Source organism: Hippocampus comes, unplaced genomic scaffold, assembly GCF_001891065.2.
Source record: "Hippocampus comes isolate QL1 unplaced genomic scaffold, H_comes_QL1_v1.1 scaffold159, whole genome shotgun sequence".
Lineage (NCBI taxonomy): Eukaryota > Metazoa > Chordata > Actinopteri > Syngnathiformes > Syngnathidae > Hippocampus > Hippocampus comes.
The window spans coordinates 1,792,456-1,810,163 of NW_017805742.1; the positions used below are offsets into that span (position 1 = coordinate 1,792,456).

The 17,708-nt window shown below is 48.7% G+C and overlaps 3 protein-coding genes and 1 long non-coding RNA gene across 4 annotated transcripts in view; 3 read left to right on the top strand and 1 right to left on the bottom strand.

Moving 5' to 3' along the window:
* Positions 1-2,914, top strand: part of xkr4 (XK related 4) — a 7,761-nt gene extending 4,847 nt beyond the window's left edge. The window contains exons 2-4 of the mRNA XM_019883741.1: positions 771-970; positions 1,406-1,760; positions 1,892-2,914. Of these exons, the coding sequence (XP_019739300.1) occupies positions 771-970; positions 1,406-1,760; positions 1,892-2,501 (1,165 nt within the window). The 3' untranslated portion in view covers positions 2,502-2,914. The remainder of the gene's footprint in view (positions 1-770; positions 971-1,405; positions 1,761-1,891) is intronic.
* Positions 2,915-3,455: 541 nt separating this feature from the next.
* Positions 3,456-6,229, top strand: LOC109524123 (uncharacterized). The gene is made up of 3 exons (XR_002169910.1): positions 3,456-4,207; positions 4,351-4,352; positions 5,669-6,229. It is a non-coding gene; the product is annotated as an uncharacterized LOC109524123 (long non-coding RNA).
* A 983-nt stretch (positions 6,230-7,212) lies between these two features.
* Positions 7,213-13,555, top strand: trnau1apb (tRNA selenocysteine 1 associated protein 1b). The gene is made up of 9 exons (XM_019883742.1): positions 7,213-7,424; positions 7,863-7,960; positions 8,530-8,629; positions 9,353-9,405; positions 9,763-9,891; positions 11,448-11,564; positions 11,674-11,974; positions 12,191-12,233; positions 12,737-13,555. The coding sequence occupies exons 1-9, from the start codon at positions 7,389-7,391 to the stop codon at positions 12,871-12,873; spliced, it is 1,014 nt and encodes a 337-aa protein (XP_019739301.1). The 5' UTR covers positions 7,213-7,388; the 3' UTR covers positions 12,874-13,555.
* A 255-nt stretch (positions 13,556-13,810) lies between these two features.
* fitm1l (fat storage inducing transmembrane protein 1, like) lies at positions 13,811-16,918 on the bottom strand. Its single transcript, XM_019883743.1, has 4 exons — positions 16,580-16,918; positions 16,015-16,162; positions 15,638-15,945; positions 13,811-15,073 (listed from the first exon to the last, which is right to left on the bottom strand). Exons 3-4 carry the CDS (start codon positions 15,814-15,816, stop codon positions 14,446-14,448), a joined length of 807 nt encoding a protein of 268 aa, XP_019739302.1. The 5' UTR covers positions 15,817-15,945; positions 16,015-16,162; positions 16,580-16,918; the 3' UTR covers positions 13,811-14,445.
* Between the last annotated feature and the right edge of the window lie 790 nt (positions 16,919-17,708).

The following is a 17,708-nucleotide window of genomic DNA, read 5'->3' on the forward strand; positions in this document are numbered from 1 at the left end:
GAGAATGCAGGCCACCAAAAAACAAACAAACAAACAAACAAACAACAACAAAAAACTACGACGTTCATTGCAGCATTCGGTCTCACGCATTTCCGAAAAGACCAAATCATCATCGTGCCGTGTCTGGAGCCGGCTTGAGATCTGATCGTGACCAAAATGAGATCGCTCTCCAAATTTGATGAGGTTTTCCTGTCGTGTCATTCCAGAAGGCACTTGTTGTTGTTGTTGGAACTGATAAAATCAATAAATACATAACACGACAGAAACTCGCCACTTGCCTTTTGGTTTGCGGGGATGAACGTACGGCGGAGTCGCTTCGAGTCGACGGGATTGACTCTGGCCTCATCTCATTGCTCCAATTGCGCAGTCCTCGGTGCACACGCCTCCGTTTACACGTTCGCACCTGCCGCCGGATATTCCATCGAGGAGAGGGGAGATGACACAGGAGCAAGGCGGGAGGAGGTAGAAATGTTTTGTGGACATTTGCCCGATGAGCCACTGGGAAAGGTCACGTCGCCGCAGGTGGTTGCGGGCGCCATTTTGCAGGAGCCCGCGCCTCACCGACCCAACGTGATATTTCTTGACGGGAAAAATCCAGCGCTTTCCAATTCCTTCTTTTTAACTCTTCTTCAAGACGGGAGGTAAATAAACAGCAAAGCGCCCATAATAGTGGTCCTTTGATGGAGCCGTCTGCTCAAGATGATCCCAAGCGCGTGTTATGATGATTGTGAAATGATGGTATTGACCACTTTGGGATGGTTTTCTTCCAGGTACCTCCATACCATTTATCTGGGCGTTCGGAGTCGTCAGAGTGCCGAGACGGAGCGCTGGCGTTACCACTGGAGGATGATCTATGAGTTTGCGGACGTGAGCATGCTGCATCTGCTCGCCACCTTTCTGGAGAGCGCGCCGCAGTTGGTGCTGCAATTGTGCATCATCATACAGACGCACAAACTTCAGGCTGTGCAAGGTAAAAAAAAAAAAAGTGCTTGAACGCTTGCACACTAGCTCTTGTATACAGCACTCTGTGCGTGCGTGTGTCTGCCAGAGACTCACAAAAAGTTTGGGATATTCGGCTTTGAGATGAAATTTCAGGACGAGCCTAAAAAAAACCTTGAGGTCAGCTTTGGACATGTCCAGGTGTTCGATGTTTCCGTAGTCTTCGCACAAGTGGCTGTTCTCTAACGAGGAGCTCCACAGCAACCTTCACAACAGGCGTCTGATCCTCGAAACGAGCGATACATGTCCCGGTTCAGTCAGAGCCGGCGTTGAAACAGTTGCCGTCCTCACGCTGTTTTGACCTCATGAGACCAAGACGACAATGCAAGGAAAGGGTCTGGGATGGAAAGGGGGTCCGCGTTGCGTCACGCGGCACCCGAGTGACCGACGCGTGTTTGTGTGTCAGGTATGACAGCGGCGGCCTCCCTGGTCTCCCTGGCCTGGGCCCTGGCCTCCTACCAGAAGGCCCTGCGAGAGTCTCGGGAGGACAAGAAGCCCATCGCCTACCTGGCTGTCATCATCCAGTTCTGCTGGCACTTCTTCACCATCGCGGCCCGGGTCATCACCTTTGCCCTCTTTGCGTCCGTGTTCCAGCTCTACTTTGGCATCTTCATCGTGCTGCACTGGTGCATCATGACCTTCTGGATTGTCCACTGCGAGACGGACTTCTGCATCAGCAAGTGGGAAGAAATTGTGTTTGACATGGTGGTGGGCATCATCTACATCTTTTCCTGGTTCAATGTGAAGGAGGGGCGGACAAGGTGAGAAAGAGGCCCGTCCGTTCAGATTCTCGAACGCGCTTTCGTTTCATCCATTAGCGGAAGCGCTTTTCTTTGACTTCTCATTTAATGGGGATACTGTATTTGTTTGTTGACCTTGTTTTGTTGCGCAGGTGTCGCCTTTTCATCTACTACCTGGTGATCCTGCTGGAGAATACGGCTCTCAGCGCATTGTGGTACATCTACCGCTCACCTCAGCCCACCGACTCCTTCGCTGTGCCGGCGCTCTGCGTCATCTTCAGTAGTTTCCTCACAGGGGTGGTTTTCCTGCTCATGTACTACGCTTTTTTCCATCCAAACGGCCCGCGTTTCGGACACTCGGCCAGCTGCCAGCGCCTCGACCTGGACGCCGGCGCTCAGTTCTCCACGTTGCCCTCCGAGGGCGGAACCAATTCCCTGCGCTCCAACCGGGGAGCCGCCGCCTCCGCCGCCACGTTGGAACGCGACGCCGGCAAATACGCGGAGCGGGATGGCTGCGCGCCGGTGTTTCAGGTCCGGCCCGCCGCGCCGTCCACGCCGTCGTCTCGCGCGGCCCGCCTCGAGGAGACGGTGGTCAAGATCGATCTCTGCCGAAACCGCTACCCGGCCTGGGAGCGCCACGTCCTCGACCGGAGTATCCGCAAGGCGCTTTTGGCCATCGACTGCTCGCCGACTCCTCCGCGGCTGCAGTATAAAGATGACGCCCTGGTGCAAGAGAGGTTGGAGTACGAAACCACGTTATAGTGCTCCCGAAGCTCCACTCGCAATCGGCCAAACCGACGGGGGCGACCGCATCTTGCCACCCCGTCTGGTCCCTCCCCCCTTCTTTCTCTGTCCGCTCTGTGACCTCTCAGCGAAAAATGGGCCCCGCTGACACGATCGGTGGAGAGGCGACGCTGGTCACGAGCTCCTCTTGCGTTTGTTTGATTTGGATTGGATTGTCTTGACTTGGGCTCGTCAGGGAATCCGTTCCTGTGTGCTATCGGAAGAGTCCATCGCACGGAGCGTCGAAAAGCTCAAAGCCTCAAAAGAGGCGGGTGCGGCTGTTTGATCCCAGGTTGGCGTGGGGTGAGGTCACCTAACTCGAGTTCAAAATCATCAGATGTCGCACGTGTATCCTGAAATCACACTTGAATTTCTGAGGAACACTTGGTTCGGAAACTTCCAACTCTCCTGTTAGAGAGTTCGGAAGCGCAGCTGTGCAGCTCACGTCCATTTGACAACCCCAGCTGTTCCCGTTGCCGCTGCCGAAGCGTTCCATTGCAAACAGCAAAGGATGCGGAGCGCCTAACGCAGGGGTGTCAAAGTCGTTTTTGTCGTGGGCCACATTCTAGTTCCAGTTTCCCTTGAGGGCCGTTATGAATTTTGGGAAACCGTATAAGTGTGTTAAACCCCTCCACGCATTACATACACAGCGCACAACAAATTGATGCATAACTAGTTTTAAAATCACAAGTCAAGAATAATGACTGTTATGATGGATTACATATGACAATTTGAAATTTTGGTTCAGACTTTAGCAAGCATCGTGGAACTTGACATGCTAGATTTGCTGTCGCGGGCCACATAAAATGATGTGGCGGGCCATATGTGGCCCCCGGGCCTTGACTTTGACGCCTGTGGCCTAACGGGTGACGGCACGGGAGTCTCTCCGCCGACTTTCATCGTTCTGGCCCACGCCGGCAGAAGGGAAACGACTTGAAGACAATGGATAACGCCAGCATTTCTTCCCAGTGGTCAAACCTGGCTGGCGGAGAACAAAAAGCGACGCAACTAACGCGCCCGTCTCCTCTCTCCAACTCGCTGCCATGAAAAAAAAAGACAAAAACCAAACCCAATCTCCCCGGCAGCTCAAGAACAGCCCCGTTCCACTTAGCTGACACCCGTTGATGTCGTGAAGGAGAACAGAAATGAGGAATGGAATGGAAACGACGGGTGCGGACAGTCCAAACGAAACGGCCAGAAAGGAGAGGAAGAGAGCGCCGGCAAGGCCAAATCGAAGCAAGCGGGATCGACAAAGCTCCTCCGGCATTTTCTCACTTTTTCGCGAGAGTCTAGTTCTGGATGTCAAGTATCGTGCTAAAGTCTTCGATCACTCCCCATGAGAGATGTCGTTTTAGCACATATGATAACGCCGGAGTACGGGGGGGGGGGGGTCCAAACTTTTTCGTTTGAGGATGAAAGGGCCATTTTCAAATTCTTCAACCCGCAAAAGCAATTGTGGATTTTTGGTCTGGTCCAATCCATTTCCTCAGCTTTCTGTTAAGGGTGTTACGGCAGATAGTGGAGGATTTGTTGGGGAGGTGGCCAACAGCCCTCTCTCTCGCAGAGCGGATCCGGCTCTGCGCTGAACAGCGGCCAAATCTCCCGCTTTCTGCACCCCCCAAAAAGTCCAAACCGGAGTCAGGTGACCATTTTTCAAACGGTTACTCGAGGATCGTTCGTGTGATGTCTTCAGCCATCGGCCATTGAGCACAAAGTGGAAGAAATGATTTGGAATGATCTTGATTCCCGGCAGGGTTTTGAAGACAAATTGTGTTTTTCTTTTCACTGTTTGTCACTCTGCAAGCCCTTCACAAATTTTCATGTAAAGTGGTTGGCTCTTTTTTTTTTTGTTGTTTTCTGGTCAAAATGATGCCTGCTGTGAATTTTTCTTTTCATCATGAATGTTTTTTTTTTTGTATCGTTAAAATACGACTATTTCTAATTCGCAAGGGCACCTCTTTTTCTGCCAGCCTCCCTTTTCACTCTGCCCCACTTCACCTTTTTTTTTTAACTAAACTTGCGGCCCACATCAAATCTCATTTTTTGTTTTTTCTTTTTTTTTGGGGCGGGCCGTCGTTAGGACACCTCTGCTGTAGTCTGCTCTAAAGTTGGCGAGTAAATTGCAGGCTAAGGAATGAAGTAAAGTGACTGCACGTAAATTACCACCATCACCACTAAAAGCTGAGGTTGTTTGTCGCTCTGCAAGCTCTTCACAAAATTTAATGGAAAGTGGTTGGCTCTTTTTTTGTTGTTGTTGTTTTCTGGTCAAAATGATGCCTGCTGTGAAAAAAGTCATTCGAACAATAAAGATGGAGGTGGCCTAAGACTTTGCACAAGAGAGCGTGCGTGCGTGCGTGCCTGAAATTGTGGTCAAGATCCAGCGTGTGCAGATCCACGCGGAGGTCCGTTGAGCTCTCGGGACTCGGCGTTGCCCCCTTTGTTGACTCGAATGGAGTGTGCTGGAATGTTTGCAATGTGCAAGGACCACGTTGGCGACAAGAAATGATTGGTGCTCCAACTTAAAAAGGCCAATGACCGATGAGGACGCCCGGAGTTTTATTTTCGCTTGACTGGCAAATAATGCAACTTCTCCTTTCTCGCCAGACGGAGCCTTGAATCTTTTCTTCCCAATTCAGTTTCGTCTTGGAAAAATCTGAAATTTTTGGTGGCTATGAGTAGACAAATTGACATTTGAAAATGTTAAGATTTGCCTTTTGAAAGGCCATGCATCCATTGGACCCGTCAAGTTGGAATCGACCGGAGAGGAGACATTGACTTTGTTTTCAACTTCAAAGTTAGAACTTCATATCATTGGAGGTCTTTGTTTTTGTTGCTTTCAAAACAGCCGCTAAAGCAATGAAACACAGACAGGTGAGCGTGTGAAATGAGCACAGCATCCCGGATGGCACAAAGGCTCTTTTTTTTTCCACTTCAGAAGCTCATTTTCGTCTCTCTTTTCGGGGAATCGGAAACCGGTCGTTGCCGGAGCGTGTCGCCGTGACGTGTCGGCCGGACACTTGTCGCAGGCGTGTGATTTGTCAGCGTTTTTGCACTGACGTCGGCGTAGCGTGGACCTCTTCTCTTGACACAGCAACAGGCCTGCTCAAACCATCATGAAGGGGAACCGCCGTCTTAGTTTGAATGAGCGGCAACACCAAGTTTAGATCATTCAAAACACAAATGATGATGGAAATCAACTTCTTTAACCCGTCCCACACTTGTATGAGCGTCTGTTCAAGTCTCTGCGTAGACAATTCGATGACACCGCATATCGTGAATATGGCAGGTGATCAATTTCGAGCTTAACTGTAAATAAACATATGCAAAATGTACATGTTGAATTAAAAATAGAACATTTTTCTCTCGAGTTCTGACTGTGAAGAGTGTCGTTTGAGGTTGGACGCCAATAGGATGGCTGTGACTATGACAATATAAAGTACTTCAGAGAATATGTGTGGTGTATTTTCAAAAAAAAGAGACTTCGGTTTCAGAAAAAAGGTCAGTTGCATTGTGTCCCAAGTACTAAAATGTGGGGGGAATGAAATGTGTTCAATGGATGAAGAATACTTTTTTTTTAAATCCACAATGACAAAGATTTTTTTTTAAATTGTACATGTGGAGTTTCTTTTTTTTTGTTTGTTTTGATTTGAATCCCATGCAACACAAACTACCAAAATTCATTTAATAAAGTACACTGTGGTCATGTGGATGGTCATTTTGGCTCCTATACTGTAGATGCTATTCTGCATTCCTGTTTTACAAAGTGAGGTGTTTTTTTCCCCCTTAACTGTATCACACCTTTATAATAATTAACATTTCAATGACTTGCCCTTTTCACTGAAAGTACATAATAATGCAACATGTTTTTGCTAAAGGGTATATGAAACCACAGCTGCGATCCTATGAATGAGTATAACGTGTCGAATTGAGGGGTGATACAGCACAATATACAAAGAGATAATACCAATAGGAGTACAATATCACGCAAAACAATGGAACTCTCTCGTCAATACAAACGCAGACTGGGTGGTAGCCACGTAAGCGCGCGTGGCAGAGACAAATCCCTAAATCCTTCATTTAAAAAAAATATATAAAAGTACAAGTTAGGCAGGAAACCAGACAAGAACCTTCATGCTTCGGATTCTCATGAAGCGACAAAAACATCGATGTACTCACAGGTCAATTCCAATTTTGTATTGGGTCAGGCTTCCTATTAAATGGTTTCATGTTGCGGTATTTCTTTCAAGCACCATAATTATGATGAGAATGGTTATGACAAGTAATATGAACCATGGCTTCAAATTTAGGATCAGCAGCATTCACTCCGACACAACGCTTGAAAATAGATGTTCTGTTTCCAAACTTGATATATAAATCGACGTTAAAGTGGCTGTATATTTATTATAATGCGAGTGGCGCATATATCTAATCACAGACATGAGAAAACATCAAAAGGCAACCCGAACCATATCATTCACAAAAAAAGCTATTACTAATGTAATAATAAGTCAAACTTATGATCTCGACGATGGCGGCGTATTGGACGTCGAACAAAAGGCGACTGTCACTGCAGAACAGCCAGCACCTGTCTTCTGCTCCAAAACAACAGAGGGCAGCCCTCTTATATGTGGGTCGATTAATACGAAGAGAAAGAAGAAGAAGACGACGACGCGGAGGAGGACGACGACGACGACGAAGAAGAAGACGACGACGACGACGAAGAAGAAGACGACGAAGAAGAAGCAGCAGTACTCCTACCGGAAATGCAAAAGCAGCCTTATACGGAAAATAAACCACCAGCCGAGTTACTTTTCGAACAAAAACTGGCGTTTTGGACGTCAACTTTTCTTCAATTCAGCTGACAAGATGTTTAACAGACAAACGAGTCTCTGGATGGGTGATGTATGCTTGAAGTCCCTTCACTTTTGTAGCGTTCTCTTTGTCCTAATTTTAGTTAGTTCCGAGCGCGACGCGTGCGAAGCTTTCGTTCTCGTTTCGTTTACTGTCCGCAATCTTGTTGACTTGTCATTGTGTTCGCCGTGAACGCGACCGATCACTTGAACCCGTTTGTAGGATATCTTTTCACCTTCTGTTTCGAGCTGTTAGACGTGGCGATAGATTGGCCGTTGTGTATTTCTCACGCTTGCCCGAATGCAAACGTCAGTATCTTGACTCGATCCGACATGATGCGTCACTTGCCCGCAGTGCTGCCACGCTTTGTAGCGTTATCCCCCCCCCCTCCAAAAAAAAAACAAAAAACAAATAGTAATGTGCATGATGTAGGGACTTGTTGTGCGATGAATGGATCTATTGTACATGTTCTTTCCCCCGTTTGTTTAGTTGGACCCATACATGGATGAGAACTTCGTCAAACAGGCCTTTAGTGCTATGGGCGAAGCACCGCTTGGAGTCAAAATAATCACTCACAAGATAACAGGGTAAGTTACCTTCAAAGATTCGTCTCGCGGTCTACCTTATGGCAGCGGTTCTCCATTTTTTACGTCGTGTTACCAACAAAAAGTACCACCATCACGATTAATAGTAAGCGTCCATCAACAACGACGCTGAACCTATATTCCTAAAAGAAGTCATTGGAACATTATGAACAGGTTGAACATAAATTCCTCGATTCACTATAGGATTATTATTATTATTATTATTTTTAAACTTAAGTACCGATTCGCTGGACACGTATTTTGCTGAGAAAATTGTAATGAAATTGTACTTGCTGAAATGGTAAAAAGCAAATAGTTCCTTATGCAAATGCATTGTACTTAAGTGAAATAAACTGTGCCGAGGCAGTGATCCTTTCAAGTCCCAACCGTATACAGTACGTACCATACTGGCCTGTGGTGTTGTGGTGTTGCTGCAGCAGCTTTGTCCCCAGAGATCTGTTGAAGTCGAGATGTGCACTGACCACCTCCGCGGGACGTCATCGATATTGCCTCGAAGAGGTGACATTTTCTTTCAGCGTGTCCCTCACTTTTTTTATTGTCCTGTTGTGCAGGGGTTCTGCGGGATACTGCTTTGTGGAGCTGGCAGACGAAGCAAGCGTTGACCGCTGCGTTCAAAGACTTAACGGAAAATTGGTTCCTGGCTCAAACCCGGTATGGCCTCATTACGAGTTGCGTAATGTCATCAATTCTCCATTCCATATGTGAATACGACTCACCTTTCCTTTTTCTTCAGTGGTATTCTGTATTTTAATAACGTCACGCTATCATCACAGCGAGTGGATAGTGGAGCTCAATTAGCAAACGTTCTCCATTTGTCGTGGTCGAAGCAAAATGCTTGTTTCTAAGTTCACGCGCTGTGGTTTTTCTTCACAAAAAAAAAACAAAACCAAAAAAAGAGGCTTGATTTCAGCGTTGACCCCGTAGTCCAATATTAAGTGTATTTTCCCTTTTCTGCAGGCAACACGTGTGGCATGTATGCATTTAGATGCGTTGGCATGCGTGAGAACGATTTGACCGTGAATTAAGTGGCATCCGAGGAAACGTAGTCTAGGGATGCATGAAAGTACCGCGACCAAATTACTGTCGGCCCTGCGAGCCGGCCAAGTGGCCGGGCTCTGCCGTCCATGCTGGCCCGTACCCGCTGCCGAGAGGCGGCTCGTACGTGCGTGAACTTGTGTTTGAAGCTGGTGATTAAAGTCTCTGGTAGCAACTAACTGAGGAATGGGCTAAAGGCTGGTCTAGGTGGCGGAGGTATGTAAACACAAATAACCTGAATGACATCTCTTTTTATTTCCCAGCAATATCAGTGCTATACTACAGGACTTGGCCGAGATTGTGGTTGTCTTAGTGTGTCTTCTCTTTTCCCATCCGCAGCCTCGAAAGTTTAAGCTAAACTTTGCCACCTATGGGAAACGACAGGAGGCGGGGTAAGTTGGAGAAATCGCACCGCTCGTGTCCTTCTCGTCTCTTTTGCCGGACTCGCCACCGAGAATAGGTGGAGACCACTTCACGTGTATCTTTGGCATTCACCAAACGGTCTGAAATCTGTCAGAGTGGCACCAGAGACATGGAAAGCACGCAGGCCATCTGAGGATCGAGATTTGGCGGCATTCAATGAGCCGCCATCCCGTTTTCTGCAATCACACGAGTATGCAAAGAGGGTCGTCGGAATCATTTTCAATGCACGTAAAATGCCGAGTCCTTGGCGGGGACGAGAATGCCCTGAGCCGTACATCGATACATAACCGAGGGGAAGACTTTGATTCTGTCCGTTCATCTCCAAGGCCGGAGTTCTCAGTCTTTGTGGGCGACTTGTCCTCTGAGGTGGACGACAGCCAGCTCCACCAAGTCTTTAAGAGCTTCCCCTCCTGCAAGGGGGCCAAAGTCGTCACCGACCAATGTGGCTATTCCAGGTATGTCAGCTCCCGCGGTAGGAGCAACTCCAGCTGAATGAAATCTCGCCTCGAATATATGCTGTATACCGGTGGTTCTCAAAGCTTTGGACACCAAGGGCCAGCCCCAAAATCTTGGACCACCACCGTGGCAGTTTTTTCCCCCGGGAGTCGTTCCCAGATCAGAATTGAAATGTGCAAAACCGTCACATCAATTTGTACAAGATAGCAAGACGTCACGGTTTCGTCGCAAAGGCCATTTGCTTTCTCCAAATTGCTCGAACAGCTCTCAAAACGAAATAAATGCACGTGTCGCTGAACACGTCGGCGACATTCCGGCCGCAAGTCTTTCAGAATCGGATTTGTTGGCCCGGTATGCAAGAAACACACAAGGAATTTACTTCTCGGTTACAACCCCTTCAGAGGAAAAAAGACGACAGGGTTATTAATCAGCAACGTGGGGGAGACGGAACGAGAAGCCCGGTGGGTCGCTCACATCAGATCTGGAAGGAAAACCATCAGGAAGACGCGACCCGATCGATTCCAAGCCAGAGAAAAAAAATAGCAGATGATGAAATGAGCCCCTACTCGTGGGAGCTCCGATAAGCACCGCGCCACGTGACCTGACGTCTTTTTGGTTTTGTCACCCGACGTCGTATTTTCTGGACATGTGGCGTCGGCATTCGAAGGCGCTTTTAATTCTTGCAATGTGAGCAACGTACGTAAAAAGACGGGATTGAACCCAAAAGCCAAACTGGACATCATGCCCTGTAGTCTGAACGTCGCCCACCGTGATGCAGACGGGGAAAGACGGGAGTGACTAGTATGCGGCACCAGACGGGCGGGGGGAGTCCAAAAGTGAACACGGGACGATATCCTTGCGCGTGCCACAACGTAGGAATGACAGTGCAGTCTGCCCACTTCCTTTGGGCCACACTTTGTTCCATTTCTTCTTCGATTTCCTTTTGACGTTCGGGTAAGCCGTTTTCAACTAAAAAGAAAAAAGGTTTCCAAGGGGAAGTTTGGACCTCTTTTGCCGCCGTCAGAGATTCACTCTCTCTGTCTCTGACTCGCCCGGAGAATTTCAAATGAGGCTCGGTCCCGTAAAATCCGAACTCTCAGAGCTGACGGTGTGGCAATATTCCAGGCACGTGTGCCTCGCTCTGAGAATCACCGGTGTACTTGGATGTGATCGATCAGTATGATAACAAAGCGTGTAATCGTAATTTGTTTGTTTTTTTGTTTGTTTGTTTCTGTCGTCTAGTAGCTTCTGGATAACAACACAAGGGACCTCGGTCACTTGCGACATCCATTTTTTACTCAAAGCCTGAAGAACTGTTTTCTTGTCATGCTAAAACTATTGTTTTCCCCATTTAGGCTAAGCAAGAGCAACTCACAATTGAAGTGATGCTACTTCATGTTAAAAGTAAAACCACAAGTTTCAGTTCTACCATAATAATACCCATATATGCATATATCTCTCTCAATATCTGTTCTTAATATCACTTGCTTTGCAATCACAAGTACGAATTGTAGCCCGGCGCCGAGAGGAGGTCTGACTCTTGTCTCGCTCGCAGAGGTTACGGCTTTGTCAAGTTTGGAGATGAGAATGAGCAGAAGAAGGCAATCGAGGAATGCCAGGGCACGATGCTCGGGGGAAAGGCCCTCCGACTCAGTCTTGCCGTGGCAAAGGCGTAAGTATGCTTTCCCTCCTCCTTGTCGTCATTCGGCTTCGAACCGGCCCGAGCCTGGAAAGTTTGTTATTTTGAGCTTTGCATTCCTTCTCCTTGACTTGCTGTGCAGCCAGAAGACGAGCACCTGGGTGGGCCCCAGTGCGAATTACACGGCCAACTACAGTCAGCCGCCATCGAGTTATTTTGGGAACCCCAACGGCGGGGGTCAAGGTTACTACTCTCAGTGGGGCAGCTACGATCAGTACGGCAGCTATAACAGCGGCGCCTATGGCGGCTACAACGGCGGCTACAACGGCAACTACAACTACAACTACGGACCCTACGGATACCCGCCGCCCAGCCACACGGCGCCGCCGCCGCCGCCCGCGGCCTTTCCGCCCCCAAAGTCCGACGGGACCGGAAATGCGCCGGTATGTGAGATTGAGTGTCACTCTTGCTTCGGTGAAAAGCCATCCGCGTATTTGGGGAAAGACGCGTCCGGGCCAGCGGTTCCCCCGCGTTTTTACACCAAGTAGTAGCACTTGGAAAAAAATACTTGGCTCTCCAACGACAATCATCCTTTGAAATTGAAATACCGTTGTGGATCAGTTGACGTCCTCATATTCTGAATCTCCGTTGGTCCACAGCAGAGTCAAGAAGAGACCGGCGGCGGCGAGGAGAACGCGGAAGGTAACAAACACTCGAGTCTCTCACTTTGACTGTGCAGATGAAAGCCTCCTCGTTGTCCGATGACAACGGCGGTTGAACGCGGGTGGACCCTTCGTCCGGCGGCTGTCGATAACTTCGGAAATCCAAGATCATTTTGGATGCTTATCGTTATTTGGATCATTATCCGCTCTTACGGGCACAAGATCATTTCGTAGCACTAACAGTAGGCCGAACGTTAACTCCTGCCATGACCCTCAAGCAAAAAATGGAACTTGCGCAGATTTGTTCAATAATGTTGAGGGGACTACATTTCTCCATTTCCCGAGACGCGTTGCTGAAGCCAAGCGGTCGGGATTCCCTGGAGCTCCACTTGCTTCTTTTGTGAGTGCAAATTGGCACTCAGCCACTTCCGAAGGCACAGGCTTGACGCGCAACGCATCACGGCGCCCGGGTCGTCGGCCAGAAAGCGCTTTTGGTTCCGTTTGTCTCTGCCCGGACGCCGCTTACCGTTTGCTGTTTTGCAGTGCCCTTCCAAGAGTGCGACGTGGAGCAGTGGAACGCAGATTTGATGCAGCGCAGCGAGGAGCTCTTCGATGCCTTGATGGACTGTCACTGGGAGCCACTGGACTCTTTTGACTCTGCCGTCCCGTTACTCTCCTAATCCATTTCAATCGGGCCTTGATTTCCGCCTCTCATTTGACCCCAGGACCTCTGCACGTGTCTTTGCCCGCCTATCCAAACGCCGACCCCCCACATCGAGCTCCCGAGCGTCGTCCTCAAATGGTGCGAGTACGCTATGAGGTGATCGTTTACCATGTTGGTGAGATCCGGTCTCACGAGGAGGAGTGACGTGAGACCTCGTGCCACCGTGTGCGCCAAAATACGCGGGTCACCTTGCCGGGATGTTCACATTGGCCGGAGCGGCGCACCCTGAGCATCCGAGTTGGGCCGAGGCTCACTGCAGAAAACAAACAAATGATCCCTTCGATTCTTGGGATGCTCACTCCAGGAAGGCGCTCGTTTTGTTTGTGCACACGTGGGATTCTTCTTTCTTGAGGCAGGTTTTTGTGAAGGAACCCTAAATGAGGTCGTGATTGAACTTCGGGGAAGTTTGACGGATGGTGTGATTTTTATTTTTTTTTTTTTAAAGTAACCTTGTCGTGTGAATGCCTCGACCTTCGGAGTATAAATACTTGATGGCGTTGCTGTTTTCTGCCTCAAAGGATGGATGTCACAGCAGCATCCTGAACTGTTCATTGGGATGAGGTTTTTTTGTGTGTAGAATACCGTAGATATTTTATCTTTTCTGAAACTGTTTGGTCTATAAAAACACTTGCAATAGGGTTGCCGGGCCTGGTCATTTTAAGACTGAAAAGGTCAAAGGGCTTGCGATGTGGATGGATACTAGGTATTGATGTGAATTTACAACTATACCTACATCCATGTATATAGCGCTTTCACAACAGCTGCAGCTGTAACAAAGCGCTTAACAAAACAGTTAAAGTAAAATAATAAACACAACACATAAGCGAAAGAGGACTTCCCTCGCCAATTGAGCACATTGATTCAGTGGCTTATCTAGCATGGAAACGCCACAATGGGATGTGTAAAAAGTTATTGTTTAATGAACAGCAGCTATAGTACGCTTTCCTCTTTTTTTCACCGTTCTGACACACACAAAACCAAATGTTTAAAAGTGAGACTTGATGAAAGTGTTCTAGAATATGAGAGAAGTGATCAAGACCCTTGAAAAATAGAGCAACAGATGTTTTTGTCTTGGGTTTTTTTCCAGAAAATTGTCAGATGAAATCGGGGAAGGAGGACAATGACGGCTCACGTCAATGAATAATCCCAATCGTTTAAATTCTCTTGAAAGCGACAGAGACTCAACAGATGTTTGCATCGATAATCTGATTTTAGTTGCTGGGTCTGAAGCACACAGAACAATTTGTTTTGTCTCAAAGTGTGGATTTTGAGTTGCTGGACAAAATACTGTCCGTCCCAGCAAGTCAGGACATGCGAGCCATTGAGGCAGAGTGTCTCAAATGTGATTTCAAACATTCAGCAAACACCACTCACATTTTCGTAGCGTTCATCATTCAGCGCGGCAGTCTCACCAGTTTTCACATCCCGTTTTTCTTCTGCGGTCACCCCCAGGGTGGAGCCCACAATCCTTCCATCACCTGAGTTTCCACTTGCGTGCTGACTCGGATCTCCGTGTTCCGAGGCGGTCTTAGTTTTGGAGCAAACCGAATCCAGGTCTCCCAGGGCAGTACCAGCAGGGACCCTGGCAGTACCACCCCTGATACAATCCCCTCCAACTCAGACAACCGAGAGCCCCTCCTAAGAGCTGAGTGGGGAACTGGGGAAAGTAGGCGAGCAGACAGACGAGCAGGAAGAGCCAGAGGCTGAGCAGGAGAACACAGAACAGGAAGAGGATCCTCAGCGGGGCGTCGGAAACCCCACCCCGGCACAGGTAAGGGCCGAACACCGCCGTTTCTTCGGCGAGCAGGAGGCAACAGAGACACAGGAGGAAGACGTCCTGGGAAACCTCATATCCTCTCCACAGCATCCCGGCTTTGAGGCATTCCGCCTTGCTCGCCCCTTCTCGCAACACCAAGAGAGGAAGCGGACCGTCGCCGGTTTCCGGGCTGCCCGGAAGAGGCTCGTAGCAGCTTCCGGTCGCATTTTCGAGCGCGTCGAGAAGTTTGCAGAAGACGAACCACAGTCCACCGGCCGCTGCGAGCCGGGAGAGATGACGGAGTGACAGCGAGAGGGAACGGCGGGAGGAGAAGGACAAAAGGAAGACAAAGGAGCCAACAAAGACGCACGTCCATCCCCAGCCAGATTTCAAAAACATCCTGGAAGAACATGAGTAGTATAAGTGTAGTCTTTTGGGGGTGCTCCAAGCTGTTAAGAAACGAATACAATTGTGTGCTCTTCCCCTTGTAAATCTTTTTTTCCCTGACAGGCCTAAAATAGCCGTGACGAAATGTAATTTCGAGATGGAAGAATGTAACGTGGTGTTGTGAGCCGTGGAAGAAACCGGTCCTGGACATGTACAGCCGAAGGCGCAAAGACTTCTCGAGTTTCCGCAAACACCTGTTTATTCTCAACAAAATAGCAATTCCTCAGCTTCACCGCGCACCACTCATGAGCGCAGCCGTCGGGTCCACCTGACTTGAATCCACGACAAAAAGGAAAAAGTGTTTTCCCGAGGTTTCCGGAAAAAGGTGATCGGGTGACATTTCAAGAGGCGCCACCGTGTGGCGCGATACCGTAACTATATCATAACGGACTGTCGTTAAAAATAACGACGGCAAAGTGACGGCCTGGAGGACCGGGCCGGCCTGAAAGAATGACGACGAACGATGACGGATTTGCGAATGACGCGCCTGCCCTCGGCGGACAGGAAGCAGCCTCACCTGTAAAGGAAGTGGCTTCTCTTGGCAAAGACGCTGTGCCGGGATACCCAGAGACTCAGCACCGGGCCGAACGTGACGGCGGCAGACAGCGCGAGGTGGAAGTGTCGACGGAACAAAGTGTTTCCCAGCAGCCGGGCGGCCAGGTCCGTCAGTATCACCAACACCGCGTTGAGGACCATCTCTCCCGACGGCGCAAAGCTCTCACCGGGACACAAGAAATGGCCTGTTGCCGTCTCCAACAAAGTCCTCCAACAAAGTTCTGTCCAGCTCTCGCCGTCACGGGAGATAGGAAGTCAGGCTAGGATTCCCTGGATGCAAGACAAAATAATCGCGTCGGAAAGAAAACACACAATTCAAATTGAGCATTGATTGCTTACTGCCACGATTCGGTCCGACGCCTCCGTGCAGGGGAAGTCGAGCGAGCCAACTGCTTTGCGGCATCTCAGTCTGGCAAATCCAGCCGCGAAAATTCCCAAGTCACGGTGAGAAGGTCCGACTCGCGACAGGACGGAGTGTCTGTGAGCACTGCCGGAGAAACACGAGCCGCCGTCCGTCTTCTTTGACTTTGGGCAACAATTTGACACGAGTCAGTTGCTGCGTATTGGCTGACCCAAATCCCTCCGCGGAGACCGCCGCAACCTGAAAGCTCCTCGTCCAAGACGCCCAACCTCCGCGCGCGCTCTCACACGCACACGCGCGCGCACACGTACTGGATTCAGCAGTATGATGGGCCCCTGGCGATGTCCTTTTGGCTGGAAATCACTTCAAAGGTCAAATAAAGTACAGTAACTTGATCGTATGTAGGATTTATCTCACAAGAAGTAAGAACACACAAAGGCATGAATATTAAACATGGCATATAAATTATGAATGCCTATTAAAATGGAGTGTGTGTGTGTGTGTGTGTGTGCGTGCGTGCGTGCGTTTATTAATAGCACTAACCTTTCCGCTGAATCGGGCTGAAGCGCAACAGCTGCGGCAGTCCATCTGCTTCTCCTTGTGGGCTCGGTGGGCAAAATGGAATGACTCTCGGATCATATTTGACCAAGCATATGCTGTATGCTGTTTATGTGTCATTCATGTACTGTTTCACTGTATAATTGCGTGACTCGTTGTTACTGCACTTCCAGCACTTGGTAAAAAGACAAAACACGCAAGGAATTGACTTTCCCAGCGACGAGTCGTCCGGAGGAGCATAAACAACAATGACCAACAGGGGGCGACAGAACGCAAAGCCTGGCGGGTCGCTGTCGAGCGCCCCGATATTTTCTGTCGGTGTGAAAAGAAAACAACCGGGAAGAGGGGCGGGTCCACATGACTCGAAACTCCAGGAATCGAGCTTTTGGGTCATGTGAAACCGACGGGAACAGTGAAAAGACTGAAGTGACCCAAGTGCAAGTCTGAGCTCAAGACTCAAGTGGGACTTTGAATAAGTGCTGCAATGCCCACCCCAAACCACACCCAATTTGACATCCAGCAATCGCGGTGAGGCCCTTCATTAGCATAACCCCAACCCTAATTTGCATAACCATGCCCACCTTCCAAGTTCTGGCCAATCAGATTGCTCTATATTTACATAACCACACCCCAAAGAGCCCACCAATCAGAGAACACTACATTTGCATAACCACTCCCCCTTTCTACCAAGTACAGCATATTATCGTCATATTCCACCCACTTTCATAGCTATCAGCGAATCATTAGGCATCATTCCTGCCAGGCCACACCCACTTTCTTTTTTTTCTGCCTGGAAAAAAAATCCAGGAAAAAAAAATTGGAAAATTAAAAAAAAAAAAAAATTCAGAAAAAAAGTTTAGAAAAAAAACAGAAAATAATTTTGTTTACATTTTTTTTTTTAAGTTAGATTGTGGTGATGTGTTTAAAAATGAAGTTGAGTTGAAGTGTTCTTTGTAATCAAGCTTTATTTCTTTTGCAGAGTAGACAATCACAAAAGCAGAGGAAAAAGTTGGATGGCAGTCTGCTTGTTGCTGGGCGGCGAAGTGGTCGAATCTTGAGAAGAACGTGGGACAGGTGTGTTGACCTGAGAGGAAAGGCACCCGTGAGTTACACG

What these genes read in the sequence shown, in the direction of transcription:
- trnau1apb (XM_019883742.1), top strand. Translation starts at nt 7,389, where the DNA reads ATGTTTAACAGACAAACGAGTCTCTGGATGGGTGAT. An exon ending in ACGGGACCGGAAATGCGCCG is followed by an intron (nt 11,975 to 12,190) that starts GTATGTGAGATT and finishes GTTGGTCCACAG; the next exon opens with CAGAGTCAAGAAGAGACCGG. An exon ending in CGGCGAGGAGAACGCGGAAG is followed by an intron (nt 12,234 to 12,736) that starts GTAACAAACACT and finishes GCTGTTTTGCAG; the next exon opens with TGCCCTTCCAAGAGTGCGAC.
- fitm1l (XM_019883743.1), bottom strand. Translation starts at nt 15,816, where the DNA reads ATGGTCCTCAACGCGGTGTTGGTGATACTGACGGACCTGGCCGCCCGG. An exon ending in AGAAGCCACTTCCTTTACAG is followed by an intron (nt 15,074 to 15,637) that starts GTGAGGCTGCTT and finishes ATGTTCTTCCAG; the next exon opens with GATGTTTTTGAAATCTGGCT.